The sequence below is a fragment of the Nipponia nippon genome, unplaced genomic scaffold (genome assembly GCF_047370975.1).
Source record: "Nipponia nippon isolate SJK-2023a ecotype South Korea unplaced genomic scaffold, ASM4737097v1 scaffold_9, whole genome shotgun sequence".
In the NCBI taxonomy this organism is placed as follows: domain Eukaryota; kingdom Metazoa; phylum Chordata; class Aves; order Pelecaniformes; family Threskiornithidae; genus Nipponia; species Nipponia nippon.
The window spans coordinates 25,860,003-25,872,537 of NW_028262413.1; the positions used below are offsets into that span (position 1 = coordinate 25,860,003).

Genomic DNA, 12,535 nt, shown 5'->3' on the forward strand with positions numbered 1-12,535 from the left:
GGATAATGAAAAATAAAAACCAAAGCTTAAAACACCTTCCCCACCACCACCACTCCCTTCTTCTCAGGCTCAACTTCATTCCCAAATTCACCACTGAGCAGCACAGGGGGACGGGGAATGGGGGTTGCACTCAGTTCATCACACATTGTCTCTTCTGCTCCTTCCCCCTCACACTCTTCCCCTGCTCCAGCGTGGGGTCCCACCCACAGGAGACAGTCCTCCACGAACAACGCGAGTCCTTCCCACAGGCTGCAGTTCTTCATGAACTGCTCCAGTGTGGGTCCCTTCCACAGGGTGCAGTCCTTCAGGAACAGACTGCTCCAGCATGGGTCCCCTGCGGGGTCACAAGTCCTGCCAGAAAACCTGCTCCAGCGTGGGCTCCTTTTCACAGGGTCACAGGTCCTGCCAGGAGCCTGCTCCAGTGCGGGCTTCTCACGGGGTCGCAGACTCCTTCAGGCATCCACCTGCTCCAGAATGGGGTCCTCCACAGGCTGCAGGTGGGTATCTGCTCCAGCGTGGACCTCCATGGGCTGCAGGGGGACAGCCTGCCTCACCATGGTCTTCACCACAGGCTGCAGGGGAACCTCTGCTCCAGCGCCTGGAGCACCTCCTACCCCTCCTTCTTCACTGACCTTGGTGTCTGCAGGGTTGTCTCTCTCACATATTCTCACGTCTCTCTCACATATTCTCACTCCTCTCTCCCAGCTGCTGTTGCACTGCAGTTTTTTCCCCCTTCTTAAATATGTTATCCCAGAGGCGCCACCACCGTTGCTGACAGGCTCAGCCTTGGCCAGTGGCGGGTCCATCTCAGAGCTGGCTGGAGCTGGCTCTGTCCAACATGGGGACAGCTTCTAGAGGCTTCTCACAGAAGCCACCCCTGCAGCCCCCTCCTACCGAAACCTTGCCATGCAAACCCAATAGTCTCTCAGGCAGAGTCAGACGGACACAGGATCTTTCCATTAAACCACGCAGGGATGCTTGGATGGTGGATTACTCACTGGCCATCTAACGCCCTGCTTTCCAAGGGACAGGAGGGCTACAAGAGGGGCCTCAGATGCTGGAGCATGGAAAAAGCAGCAGAAAAACCTTCAGCTTTGGTCACACCAAGGGACAAGGAGCCAGTAAGGTTGTGTTTGTGGGTCCCAGTGACCAAAGTGACCCTAGGAAGTTACTCCACTTGTCACTGATCCCATGGGATGGGCATTTAGTTCACCAGGACCTGCTGAACATGCACAACACCCACTGCCATGCTCCTGCCCAAAGCCTGCAACAAGTGTCCACCTCTGGTAACAGTGATGATGTGACTTTGAGCAAGGTCCTGACATTGTCCTGGAAGAGGACGGTCCATCCCACTGCGACCCACACTGGCCAGCACCCGCGTGGGATTGGGGGCTGCAGCTCTCTGTGGCCTGAAGCCCATCCAGAAGATGCCTCCAGGATTTTGGGGACCTTGGTGCCTCTCAAGGCTTGACAGGGCAGGCAGAGCACAGCCATGGCACCAAGCCCCGAGGCCACCTGCCAATAGCCCAGACCTCCATCCTCATGCTCCCGGACAAGGGAGGCAGAGGAATCGAAACGAATTTACCTCCCAGGAAAGCATGGCAGAGCAGCTTGCAGCTCGAGAGCCTCCTTGTAAACAAGCCTTTTAATCCAGCACTCGGCAGCTAAAGCAGGAGCCCCAGCTGGTATTACCTGGGGCAGCTACAGATGTGCCTTAGGGAGATGGACGCAAGCAATAGTCCTGTCTGGAGCAGAATATTGCTCACCTGTTGATAAAACAGCCTCTGTACAAAGCTGACAGATGCTTTGAGAGCGATAAGCAGCGCATTAGCTCTCCTCCAGCTCCCCGCACTGTCAAGCCAGCAGATATTAGACACGAAGCGGTGGTGCCAGGGGAGCACTGGGGAATGATGCATAATAAAGCTCTGCTTCTCTACACCGACACGCAAGCAGCCACCACGCTCGGGGGGTTTGCAGCCTCCCCATCCGTTAGCGAAATGGGAGGAGGGTACGAGGCAGGAGCCCAAAACACCAGCAACCCTCGTGGCGGCAGAGACGAGATGCCCCATCACCAAGCGATGCTGGATGACGCTCCCACCTGGACCGAGCTGCCAGATTGCTGATCTGAAGATGTGAGCAGTCACAGCCGCGTTGTCACAGCTTTAGGAGGCTTCAGAGGACCACACTGAGCCTGCGCATTGGCTCAACAACCTTGGAGGGGATTTACAACTGCTCGTTACTTTGGAAAATGCCATTAAAGCAAACGAGAAATCCATATTCCCGCCTCTCACCCTTGCTGCATCAGCCTTAAAAACTCGCCTCCTGTTCCTGGGTTTGAGTACACACGACTATGAAGACTGGAGTGCATACGGTGTAGCCCCCTTTGAAGCCCCAAAGCCCACCCACAAGCAGTGCAATCTTGGCACATCCCCCTTCTAAAACACCCCCAGAGGCAAAGAGCAACCAGAGCCACAACTGAAGGCTGCAGGTAACAGTGAGGCAGCACGTTCAATGTGCAAAGCCATCAAATTCGGGGTCAGGCTTCCTCACAGTTATGGTAAAATCTTCCAATCTCAGCCCTCACCCTCTAAACCTTCCCCATCTTTTCCCAGCCTATTGCATCTCTTTTCTGCTCTGTGCAAGGAGATGTCCACATTGGCATCTGCAGACCCCAAGGATGCGCACATTCCATCATACCCTCACGAGATGTTTGCAAAAGTGCAATCCAAACACCCAGAGCGCATGAAGCTTGGCCATGGGTGACCTGCTGCCGCCATTCCAGCACGGAGCTGGAGGAAGGGATGCAGAGAGAGTTTGCTGAGGTGCTGCCACACCACAATCCTTGTTGCTCAGAGGGTTTGTGTGTCAGATGCTGGTTTGTTTTGGTTGCGAATGGCACCAGCATGGTGCTGGGATGCAGTTCGCTTGCTGCAAGCAGAGGCAAGGAGGTTACATGTTCCAAGCCAGGTGACACCAGCTCCACGGAGGGGGACGGAGGAGACCTGGCAGCTAACAAGACAGCAAACGGAGTGATGCTTTCTGGTATAATTAGATCAGTTAATAGTTCCTGCAGATTGAAATCACACCTAACAGAATTAGGGGAACTGCTGAGACAGCTGATCCCACCAAAGGTGTTTCAATAAAACACATTCCCTGCACAAGACAGGCTCGGCAAAGTGACGGTGTCACCAGCGTGGCTATGGGAGAGCGCATACGACTGGTGTCTGTGGCCGGCAAGACAAGACCTCAGCCCGAGGCCATCCTGGAGAGGTGGAGGAGCAGACTGACCACGAGCCCGGCACCAGACATTTGGTGGTGGGAGCCCGCCGGGATGCTTTTGGCAGTGATCGCAGTCTCACAGCAGGTTTTCTAGAGAGGGGAGAGGACAAAGCTGGTGTTTGAGACAGAAGGGACATCATGGGGCTCCTTGGAACTTCACACTCCTATCTCAGATGGGTCAGCTCCAGCTTGTCCTTCCAAGGTCACTCCAGGGTTGCTGGGCTTTGGCTTTCAGAGCCTTTCTCCCCAGTTTCACAGCCCCACAGCCAACCCAAAAGCCATTTTCTACAAAAAGGGAGCTCTGGTCAAAGAATCACATTGCCTTCCTCTACCCAGACCCACAGGAAGGGAATTTTTGCAGCCACCCAAGCCCAGATATGCTTTTGCCAGTGTGCACAGAGCAAAGCAGATCCCCTCGTCTTGGGGGCGCATGCCATTAACACACAGTTGGGAGAATAGCAGCTTGCAAAAAGGTCCACATCAGAGCAATTACCGTGGGAGTCTAAGGGGCACATCTGACACAAATCCAATTTTCAAGGAGGCATCGCGCCGCTCAGAAGAGATGCCTGTCTCCTGAGAGACTTGGTGGGAACCGCTTGCGATGCTGCCCAGTGGCGGGGGGGCTTGCCAAGACCCAGAAGTGCCCACAGCATCCTACTTGGGAAGCTGGGACATAAGTGGGAGCAACCACAATACTGCACCTCCCAGTGCCAATTGGTCCAGGGGATTCAGGGATGTCATCCCTGGGGAGAAAGCGGCTGCTGTAGTTGAGCAGGAAGCTCCTCTCCACCGCCAGAGAGGATGCTTGTTGCAAGCCAAGAACTGCGAGAAAGAGCTTTCTGAACCCACTGCTTTGCCAAATCTCTTGCAATTAAGTTCTGCTATCATTAACCTCATGGGAGCAGGCGACATCTGCACATTGGGATCCACCAGCCCCACGGGGGTAAGGATCCATCCCACTGCTCCTACTGACCTGGGATCTTTCCAAGCAGTCCAGTGAGGCTGCAGCATCACAAGGAGCAGGGGCAGAGGTGGATCCCTCTTGGTGAAGGTGTTGGGATCCCTCTGGAGATCTTGGGGATGGTCTCCAGCCACACAGGCATGCCCACTTGTGCTGAAAGCACCTCATTTGGATTTGTAGACATGCCCTTGGTGTAGCTTTCTCCCCTGTATCCTTCAGATGAGGGGAGATGCTCACTGTGTCCCTATACATTTCACAAGCTCCAGCTTTGGACAGCCAGGTCCAGTATCTCCTCCAGCATCACCCTTGACCCCGTTAATGATGGCAAGGCAGGAGAGAGATGCCAGGCAGGAAATAGGGACAGTTTCACCCTAACTTTTCACTCGAGGATGAGAGATGCCACTACGACAGGAGCTCATGCACACAGCAGACCAGAAGCAACCAAAGGCAATGGCAGAATTTGTCTTCTGCAGGGCTGGCCGTAAAAGTCATCACTCCCGACGGTGACAACCAAGCAGCAGCCGGCAGAGAAGGATCTTTGTGTGAGTTCATCGAATTACTGCAGACTAAAAATAGTCAGGCTGTGGGAAATCACAGGACACCTCCAAGGCATGCTCCAAAATGGTGGCTGTGGAAGCAAAGGGTAATGTGGATAGACAGGCAGACAGGCCGCAGAGCTTTGCAGTGGGGTGAGGAGCAGGAGGAAAGGGAGGAGAACTAGAAACCGCCCCCACATCAATGCCTTTTCACCAGGATTTGGCAGGGAGGATGTTTTTGTGCTCTCTGCCTCAGGGATGCGCTGTTTGTCCCTCCTGGCATGCCCACTTGGGCTTCTCTGCCCACCACAAACCTCTTCTCCTGATTCCCACCCAAAAAAAATCCAACCCTACAAGGTCCAAGCTCTCATTGGCTTCGCTGCTGCCCGTGGGGGTCTCCAGCAGTCCTAGGATTTTCAGCAACTCTGCAGCTCCAGGGCTTTTGGGTTGAGGGAAATTACACCCGAATGGCATGCTGGTGGGGGGCTTAGTGTGCAGCCCCAAAAGTGGAGGGTGCTGATGCTCCTCTGCACTGCTGTGTGTCCCAACAGTCAGCCCACCCGTGCTTCAGTTTCCCTAGCTGAAGGTATTGCATCTTGTAAAGCAATTAAGCTCTTTGCAGACACCAAACAAGCAGTGCCAGTGTGCTGGTAGCTCAGCAGAAAACCTTCCACAGGCTTCCTCTGAGCAGATTCCCCCGGCAAATCCCCCAGCCCTGGGGTGTGCAGAGCAGGGCTCTCCTGCTTTGTGTTTCCTTGTCCTCACCAGCAAGCATAGCTTGAAGAAGAGATCCTTGGGTCTGATTTTACGTGTGGCATCTTTCTGTCTCAGAGCAGCAGAAAAAACACATGCACAGCTCCTGGCTGCCTCAGTCTGGGTGAGTTTGTCCATCCTGAATGGACGGTGAAACACAGAGGGTAGAGGAGTGTGGAAGTTCCCACCCCAAGCTAGCAGTCTCCTCCAGCATGGTCCATGCACTCCTCTCCAAATAGCTCAGGTCACAATGCTTTTCCCAACAGGAACAATTTCAGCGGTCACCAGCTCCACATGGGGGCCACTGCAGCACTCAGTCCTGCATCAACCACAGTTTCAAAACCAGTTTCCCAGTAGGGAGAGATGAAAGGCAAACTGGGCCCATCCACATCTTCCCAAAGCACGGGGTAAGACGGGAAACCCCCTGACAGCAGTGCATGGGAACATGGGTTTCAGTTCAGCTTCCATCGGAGATAACAAAGACAGTCACAGCGAGGAGTGGCCAGGGCAGTAAGGCCAATAGCTTCATTCCCCACACACAGCAGCGACGGAAGAGCAGGAGCAGAAGTCCAAGACGAGCTCTTGGTTATCCAGCCAAGGTGAACCACCAGCTGGCCTCCACCACTGCTTCTCTTTCTCACCTTTGTGCTTCTGGGCTCTGTTTGTGCTTCCAGACCCCACCTGAAGCCAGACACAAATATGAGGAGCTCACTCTGAGCCTCCTGAAGCAGAAACCTCCAGCATCACAACAAGGCTGGAGGGAAGGCCAGGTTCCAGCACTCGCCATGGTCCACTGAGCCACCTATTCATCCCCGCGTTACTTGGCAGAGCCCCAACAGCAACAAAAACCCATCAAAGGACCTGGGAAAGCAAACCAAGCTGTGCGCAGATGAGACAAGCTCCAGCAGGGAAAAAAAAGGTTCGATTGGCTTGGCAAGAGAGACGAGAGCCTGATCTCCCACCGAGTCGATTTTGAAAGCTCCGCTGGGGTTTTTTAATCCAGCAGGAGATTTCTGCCACCTCCCAGGGTTTGAGCGTTTTTGTGACAGACCTGCAGGTTGCCAAGCAGAAACGAAGTCAACTCTGTTGAGTTCCCGTGCTGGCTGGCACGGCCTTTCCTCTGGCACCTCCAGAACAAGTTAGCTCTTGCAGAAAGGCAGAGAAATGGCAGCTTAGAATTTTTGTCCGCTGTCTGGGAAAGGGGATAATGCAACACGTTGGGCTGACGCAAGTTTTGGCCCATTACTCCCTTTGCTGGACAGATTAAGGGCTCCTGTGTCCTGACCACCCAGATGGTGGAGGGAAAGCCCAGGACATGCCAACAAGTAACACAGTAGGGACATGGGAAGGAAGGGATTGCCATAACTCCAAAATGACATTGTAGGAGAGCAAAAACCTCTCTAGTGACACTTACCGTCTTCTGTCTCTTGCCAGACAATGCCCTCCAGGTTCACACTGGTCCCAGGCTCGCAGGGGCCCAGGCACTCAGGCTCAGTGGCCAGGGCCACGTCACAAGTGTTCACTCCCACCGAGCGGGTGCGTACCATGATCTGCTCGCAAGGTGATGAGATGTCATTGTTGACGACAGGGACAAGGAGGTGCAAGGGCAACACTGCAGGCGTAGAGACCGGAGACTCCATCTGTGGGGAAGGAGAAACATACCAGTCACCGTCACGAATACAGGAAGGAGAGCAAGTATCAACAGGCACCTACATTCCTGGAGAACCTCAAGACCAGGGCTGCCACCTTCTCAATGCCTGTGCCAGCAGGCAGTTCAAGTCCCACACCCCGTCAGACAACAAGGATCTCACAGGTCTCTCCCACCCTGGCATGCCCATACCCCCATAACCCTGAAAAGCCAGCACTTTGTAGTCATATAGATCACACCCAAAAGTCCCTCCGCAGGAGATCTCTGCTCTCCTGCTGAAAGAGTTTGTGCCAAGTTCCTTCCCCAATGGCTTTTGCCAGTGTAATCATCCCCGGTCTGGATGCCTTTTGGCTATCGCTCAGATGTTAACACAGTCAATGACTTTGGACCTGATGGCTCATTAGAAGAAAAAAAACTACAGGCTTCTGCTCAACTGGCAGGACAGGACAAACGAGTAGCAGTCTCCCTCCAGCGCCCATGAAAACCAACATCCTCCTCCTCCCAAATCTACCCTGTGACCACCTGAAGACGCAGGCGTTCAGATCACAACCCTCTTTTCTGCGCAAGCATCCGCTTCACAGCCTGATCCGGCTGATGGCCAAGCCAACTCAGTGCCAGCCATCGCGCTCTCCTTGCGCATGGAAACCACATCTCACAGCCAGAGCCAGGCTTGGAAAGCCAACAAGCCAACACGCCAAGCGAAACTGTGGCCAAGTCATCCTGTTGCTGACAAGCCAAGATCCTCAGCCACAGTGCCACGCTAGCAGATTACAGCAGTGTTAGGAGAAGCATGGCTGACGGGCTGATTTTGCTGCTGGCCAAGGGAAGAGTAGGGTGGAGACCTTCCTGTCCCCTTCAGGGTTCATCAGCCAAGCCAGCTGCAGTCAAGTCATGCCCTCACGTTGGCTCACGAGGATTTGCAGCAGTTTTGTGGCTAGCTACCCATCCTCTGCTCAGACTTCCTCTCTTTATGGTTTATGATCTGGACAAGATGCTGAGCAACCTCAAAATAGAAGACAACTGAGGAAACTAATCAAATCATCAGCAAGCACTGACCTGGGTTTTGGTTTCAAGCAAGGGAAGATCCCTCTAGAGCATCCAGTACTACATCGAAAGATATCCTAAGCCTCTGCTGAGGAGAGATGATTATAACCCTGGAGAGGTCAAGCTTCCTGGTCACCAAGCAGAGACACAGACACCAGCCCACAACTAGGTCCAACCTACTGCTGGCCCTCCTTGGCCAATATTGCTGACAGCCACCAAAGACTCCCACCCTGAACTGGCATCCTGGTCCTGACCAGCCACCAAAATTATCTGCTTGCTCTCTTGCTCACATGTCTCCATCCTTTAAGCAAGATAAATAACCCCAGCAGAAGCTTGCATGTCCAACCTCGCCTGCCCCCACGCAGTATGGTGTGGGCAGCGAGCGGCTGGAGCATCCCATCTCCCCAAGCAACTCACAACCCCACAAAGCCTCTTCGCAACCTCAGCAACACAAACACCATTTTCAAGTGGAGAAGGTGCAAGAGGCAAATCTCTAGGCACAGGAGCAGAGAGGAGGAGATCACATCCACCCAGCAGCTTCTGCCTGCTCTCACGGGGGTGGCTGCTGGTGGGGGACACAAATGTGACCCCCGTGAAGAACTCAGAGATCTTCTGGCTCTGCCAGGGTGGGTGGATTTGCTTTTCCAGCAGAAGAACACAAAGCACCTTCTGTCCTCATACCTGTATCCCTCTTATTGTCCTCCTGCATCCATCCTGCCTCTGGATGGCTTGTCAGAGCACATTCACTCCACTGAGTGTTAAAGATGGCCTGGAGGTGGCTAGTCCAGCAGTGGCTGGACCACAAGGTCCCCTCTGCCAGCAGCACAGCTCTTGCTCCGTGGCTCTTTTCCCCACGCGCTGCCTCCAGCCTCCCACTGGAGCCCATCCCTAGCTCTCCATTGCCTCCGCCTCCAAGGTTGCCCCATGGCTGGTGCTCCAGCTGCATCCCATGGGCTTTGAGAAGTTTTTTTTTGGTGTAAAAACCATGAGCCTGCGGAGGGCTGCGCTCCCACAGACAAATCACCGCCCCAAAATACAGCAACCTCGTCCTGCGCATGTCAGCAGATCCAGGGCAAGAAAGATGCTTGAAGGAAGCATGAGGCTCCTTTGAAGGGGCTCAAGAAAACACACTGCTCCTCAACGCCACATTTTGCAAACCAAAAGCAAGTCTCCAGCAATGAAATAGCCAGAGAGGAACCAGACAGGGCTGCCTGACTTTGGTGGGCAGAAGCAAAAGCCCAGGTGGTGATGGGGAGCACTCGCCCCCATCACCCCAGGAGCAGCGGCCACATGTGCACACCGAGGACCTGCAGGTTTTGAAACGATTCAGCTTCCTTCCACTTTGTGACAGAAACCACAGTGCAGCACAGAAGCGTTTAATTACAGTTCCAGCTCTGCTAATTATCACCCGGTCACATTCGTAATCTGCATTACGCCACGGTGCATAACAAGCAGCTTGCTGAGGTCTCTCTAATAAGTGAGGCAGCTTGATGGGATTTCATATTTCACCCTGCACTGGAACAAACAGAGCCTCGTTTAGCAACCATGGGGAGATGAGGCAGCTCTCCTGCTCCCTCACCCAAAGCTCAAGAGCAAAATAAAAAGGCCCAGGGCGGCTCTCCAAGGGTGAGGGCAGGAATGGAGCCACCTCACTGGGATACATCCAAAAAAAGCCAAAAGCCACGCCAGAGGAAGAGGCAGAGGGATCAATCCCTGAACTCAGCACCCCCTGCGTGTGTTTTATCTCCCAGTGCCACAGCTTTTCATCCTCCTGCTTTATTGAACAAGGTCAGGACATTCACCCACTGGTGGCTGCAGGACGGCTGGGGGGAGCCGGGGCGGCTCTGCTGGCCACTCTCACCATCAGCAGGTGCCCAGCTTCCTCCGCTGGGCTAGAAGCCAAAGGAGATGATGGCATTGGGGCTGCTGGGCAGCACTCATACCCTCAAGCACTGGCTTTCGCATCTCCTCCAGCTAGCGAGGACAGAGCTAGAGGAGATCTCCAGCTCCCCAAAGCAAGCCCTACACCCTCCTGGCTTTCAGCTCCAATGCACACTCCCCCCACTGGGCAAATCACTTAACGCTTCTGGGCCCTAAATCCCCTTTGCAGAAGGAAAATTTATTTCTCTTTCCTTGCCAGGTAGGCTCTAAGATTAAATGCTGGCAAGTGCAAACACAGCCGCTATGCACTTGCTGCTGGAGGGAGCTTATATATTTCCAGCAGCCCCTCTGCGAGACTTAGACAGGGTGAAGCTTCCCTGTACCAGCACTGGCTGTCCACGTCCGCCTGCCACTGCCTCCCCTAATGAAAGCCCTTTGTGTTTCTCGCGGAGGCTTTCCCATCACAAGGAATGTGCTTTCACCACTGCCGAGGACAGAAGTGGAATGGGGCCAAGCCCAGGCGGCGGCCAGCACAAGTGCTGCTTGATGAGGAAAAAGCAAATCCACCGAGAGCCCAGGGCAATGTCGACAGCGCCACGTGACGCTGGTCCTGGGGAAAGGGCTCCAGGTGGGTAATTAAAACCTACCCCTTGTCATAGCCCTCACTCAAAGGTGGGACAGGGCCCCACATGCAGGGAAGTGCTGCGATGGGTGCCAGCATGGGGAGATGCACACAAAGCAGCTCCTGCCATCTTAGCGCTATACCAGTGTGGCTTCATTAACATCAGTCACCGTTAAGGAGACTTCACAGCAGCAATTAGCTAATGGGAGAAAGAGAAGAGGGCACAACAAAAACAAAAACACCATACTAATTTTGATGCCAACCCCTAAACCACTCAGATCACCCACTCATATTTAGGAATATTTTGGTTTGCTCCCAATAATCAAAGTCAACCAGACAAGAAAAGTGCGTTTTTGAGTAATAAAAGCCAACAGGAACACCAAAAATGTGGAGAAGAGCAACCAGAGGAGATGTTCGTGGTGCATCTACAAGGACAGAGAGGGTGCAAACAACCACATGGTGTAGGAAACCCATAGAGCTGCACCCAGTTTGTCAGCAAGGACCTTGCAGTGGTCAGCATGAGACCACTGATGCATCTGAGATGGTGCTAGGCTTCCAGTGTATCCCCATGTTAATGAGCGCAGTGGCCCATTTTTCTCATGGGCCCCTTCAACTCCTGCAAACGCAGACAGACAATAAAAGCCAAGGGGAAGCCTCATTACTGGTCACAAACTCTTAGCTGCCATGTGTCAGGAGACAAAACATGGATCAAAACTGCTCCATCACAGGAGCATTGCTCAAGGCTGCAGCCAAGACTTCCCACGTCACTACGTGGCTCAGCCCAACCTTTGGGAGCTTTGATGTTGTCACTCCTGTTCTGCTTGGTCACTGCATCCCCAACAGCTTTGCTTTTTCAGAGTAGGACTTGGGAACATGAGCTTCCAACTCCTTGGAGAGAGATAACCAGGGAGCAGATCCATCCAGTTGATGAGCATCTCCACTGGGCATCTCCAAACCTCAAAACCACAGCACCTGAGGTGCCTCTCCCCCACTGCCATTGACCTTGGCAAGGATTTCAAAGAGGAAGCAAAGTCTTCGCCAATCTGACCCCCAAAGCTGGGTATGCAGAGCCTGAAGACAAATCCCTTTGTTGGCACCAGTGCCTACCACGCCTATGATTTAATCTTGAATCTACTTGCAAGCATTGCTCAATAAGCTCCAACAGACTCGCCTAGAGCTCCCAGTCACGTCCCCCAGTGACAACATCTCGACACACTAGAAGCACACAACCCCAGGCCACATGGAGGAGGCTCCAGAAGAAGACCCCCTCCCTGAATACCATGGGTGGCAATGAACCCTGACTGTTTGCTGGCTGGATTTGTCTGGACCCCAGCAAGAAAGTAGCCAACAAGAGCTTCCAACAAAACCCCACATGCAGGGAAATAATGGTGGCACAAGTGTCAGGCCCAAGGATGGAGCCGGGACTGTGGTCTGGGGCACCGATCCCGACACTGTTGCCCATTGCTCTTCCCTCTTGCTAGCTGGAGGCTGAGGTTGCTGACATCAAGATGTAAAAAAAGAAATCTGTTTTAGAAGAAAGTTTCCGTTCCCTGCAAAAACACCAGCTTAAATAAATGAAGCCAGTTATTTCTACAGGAACGTGCTCAGGAAGGCCACTGGGTTTCTTAGTCGGCAAATCTGAGCCCACAGGACATCTGGGCAGCTGGTCCAAGAAAAAAGGAGGATCATCATTTCCAACAGCCCCCTCTAGCAAGAAGCAGTAAATGCTGCAATGAGGAAGGATTAATGCTTCTACATGCCACAGAGTGGAGCAGGCTCAGCATCGCACTCCCCGAATTCGCTCTGTGGAG

The 12,535-nt window shown here is 53.5% G+C and overlaps 1 protein-coding gene across 4 annotated transcripts in view; it reads right to left on the reverse strand.

Moving 5' to 3' along the window:
• The window catches only part of ZNF609 (zinc finger protein 609), a 75,205-nt gene that overhangs the window by 11,227 nt on the left and 51,443 nt on the right, over positions 1-12,535 (reverse strand). For all 4 annotated transcript variants that reach the window (XM_087745510.1, XM_087745508.1, XM_087745509.1 and 1 more), the window contains exon 2: positions 6,944-7,169. In XM_087745510.1, coding sequence (XP_087601636.1) covers positions 6,944-7,169 — 226 coding nt within the window. The remainder of the gene's footprint in view (positions 1-6,943; positions 7,170-12,535) is intronic.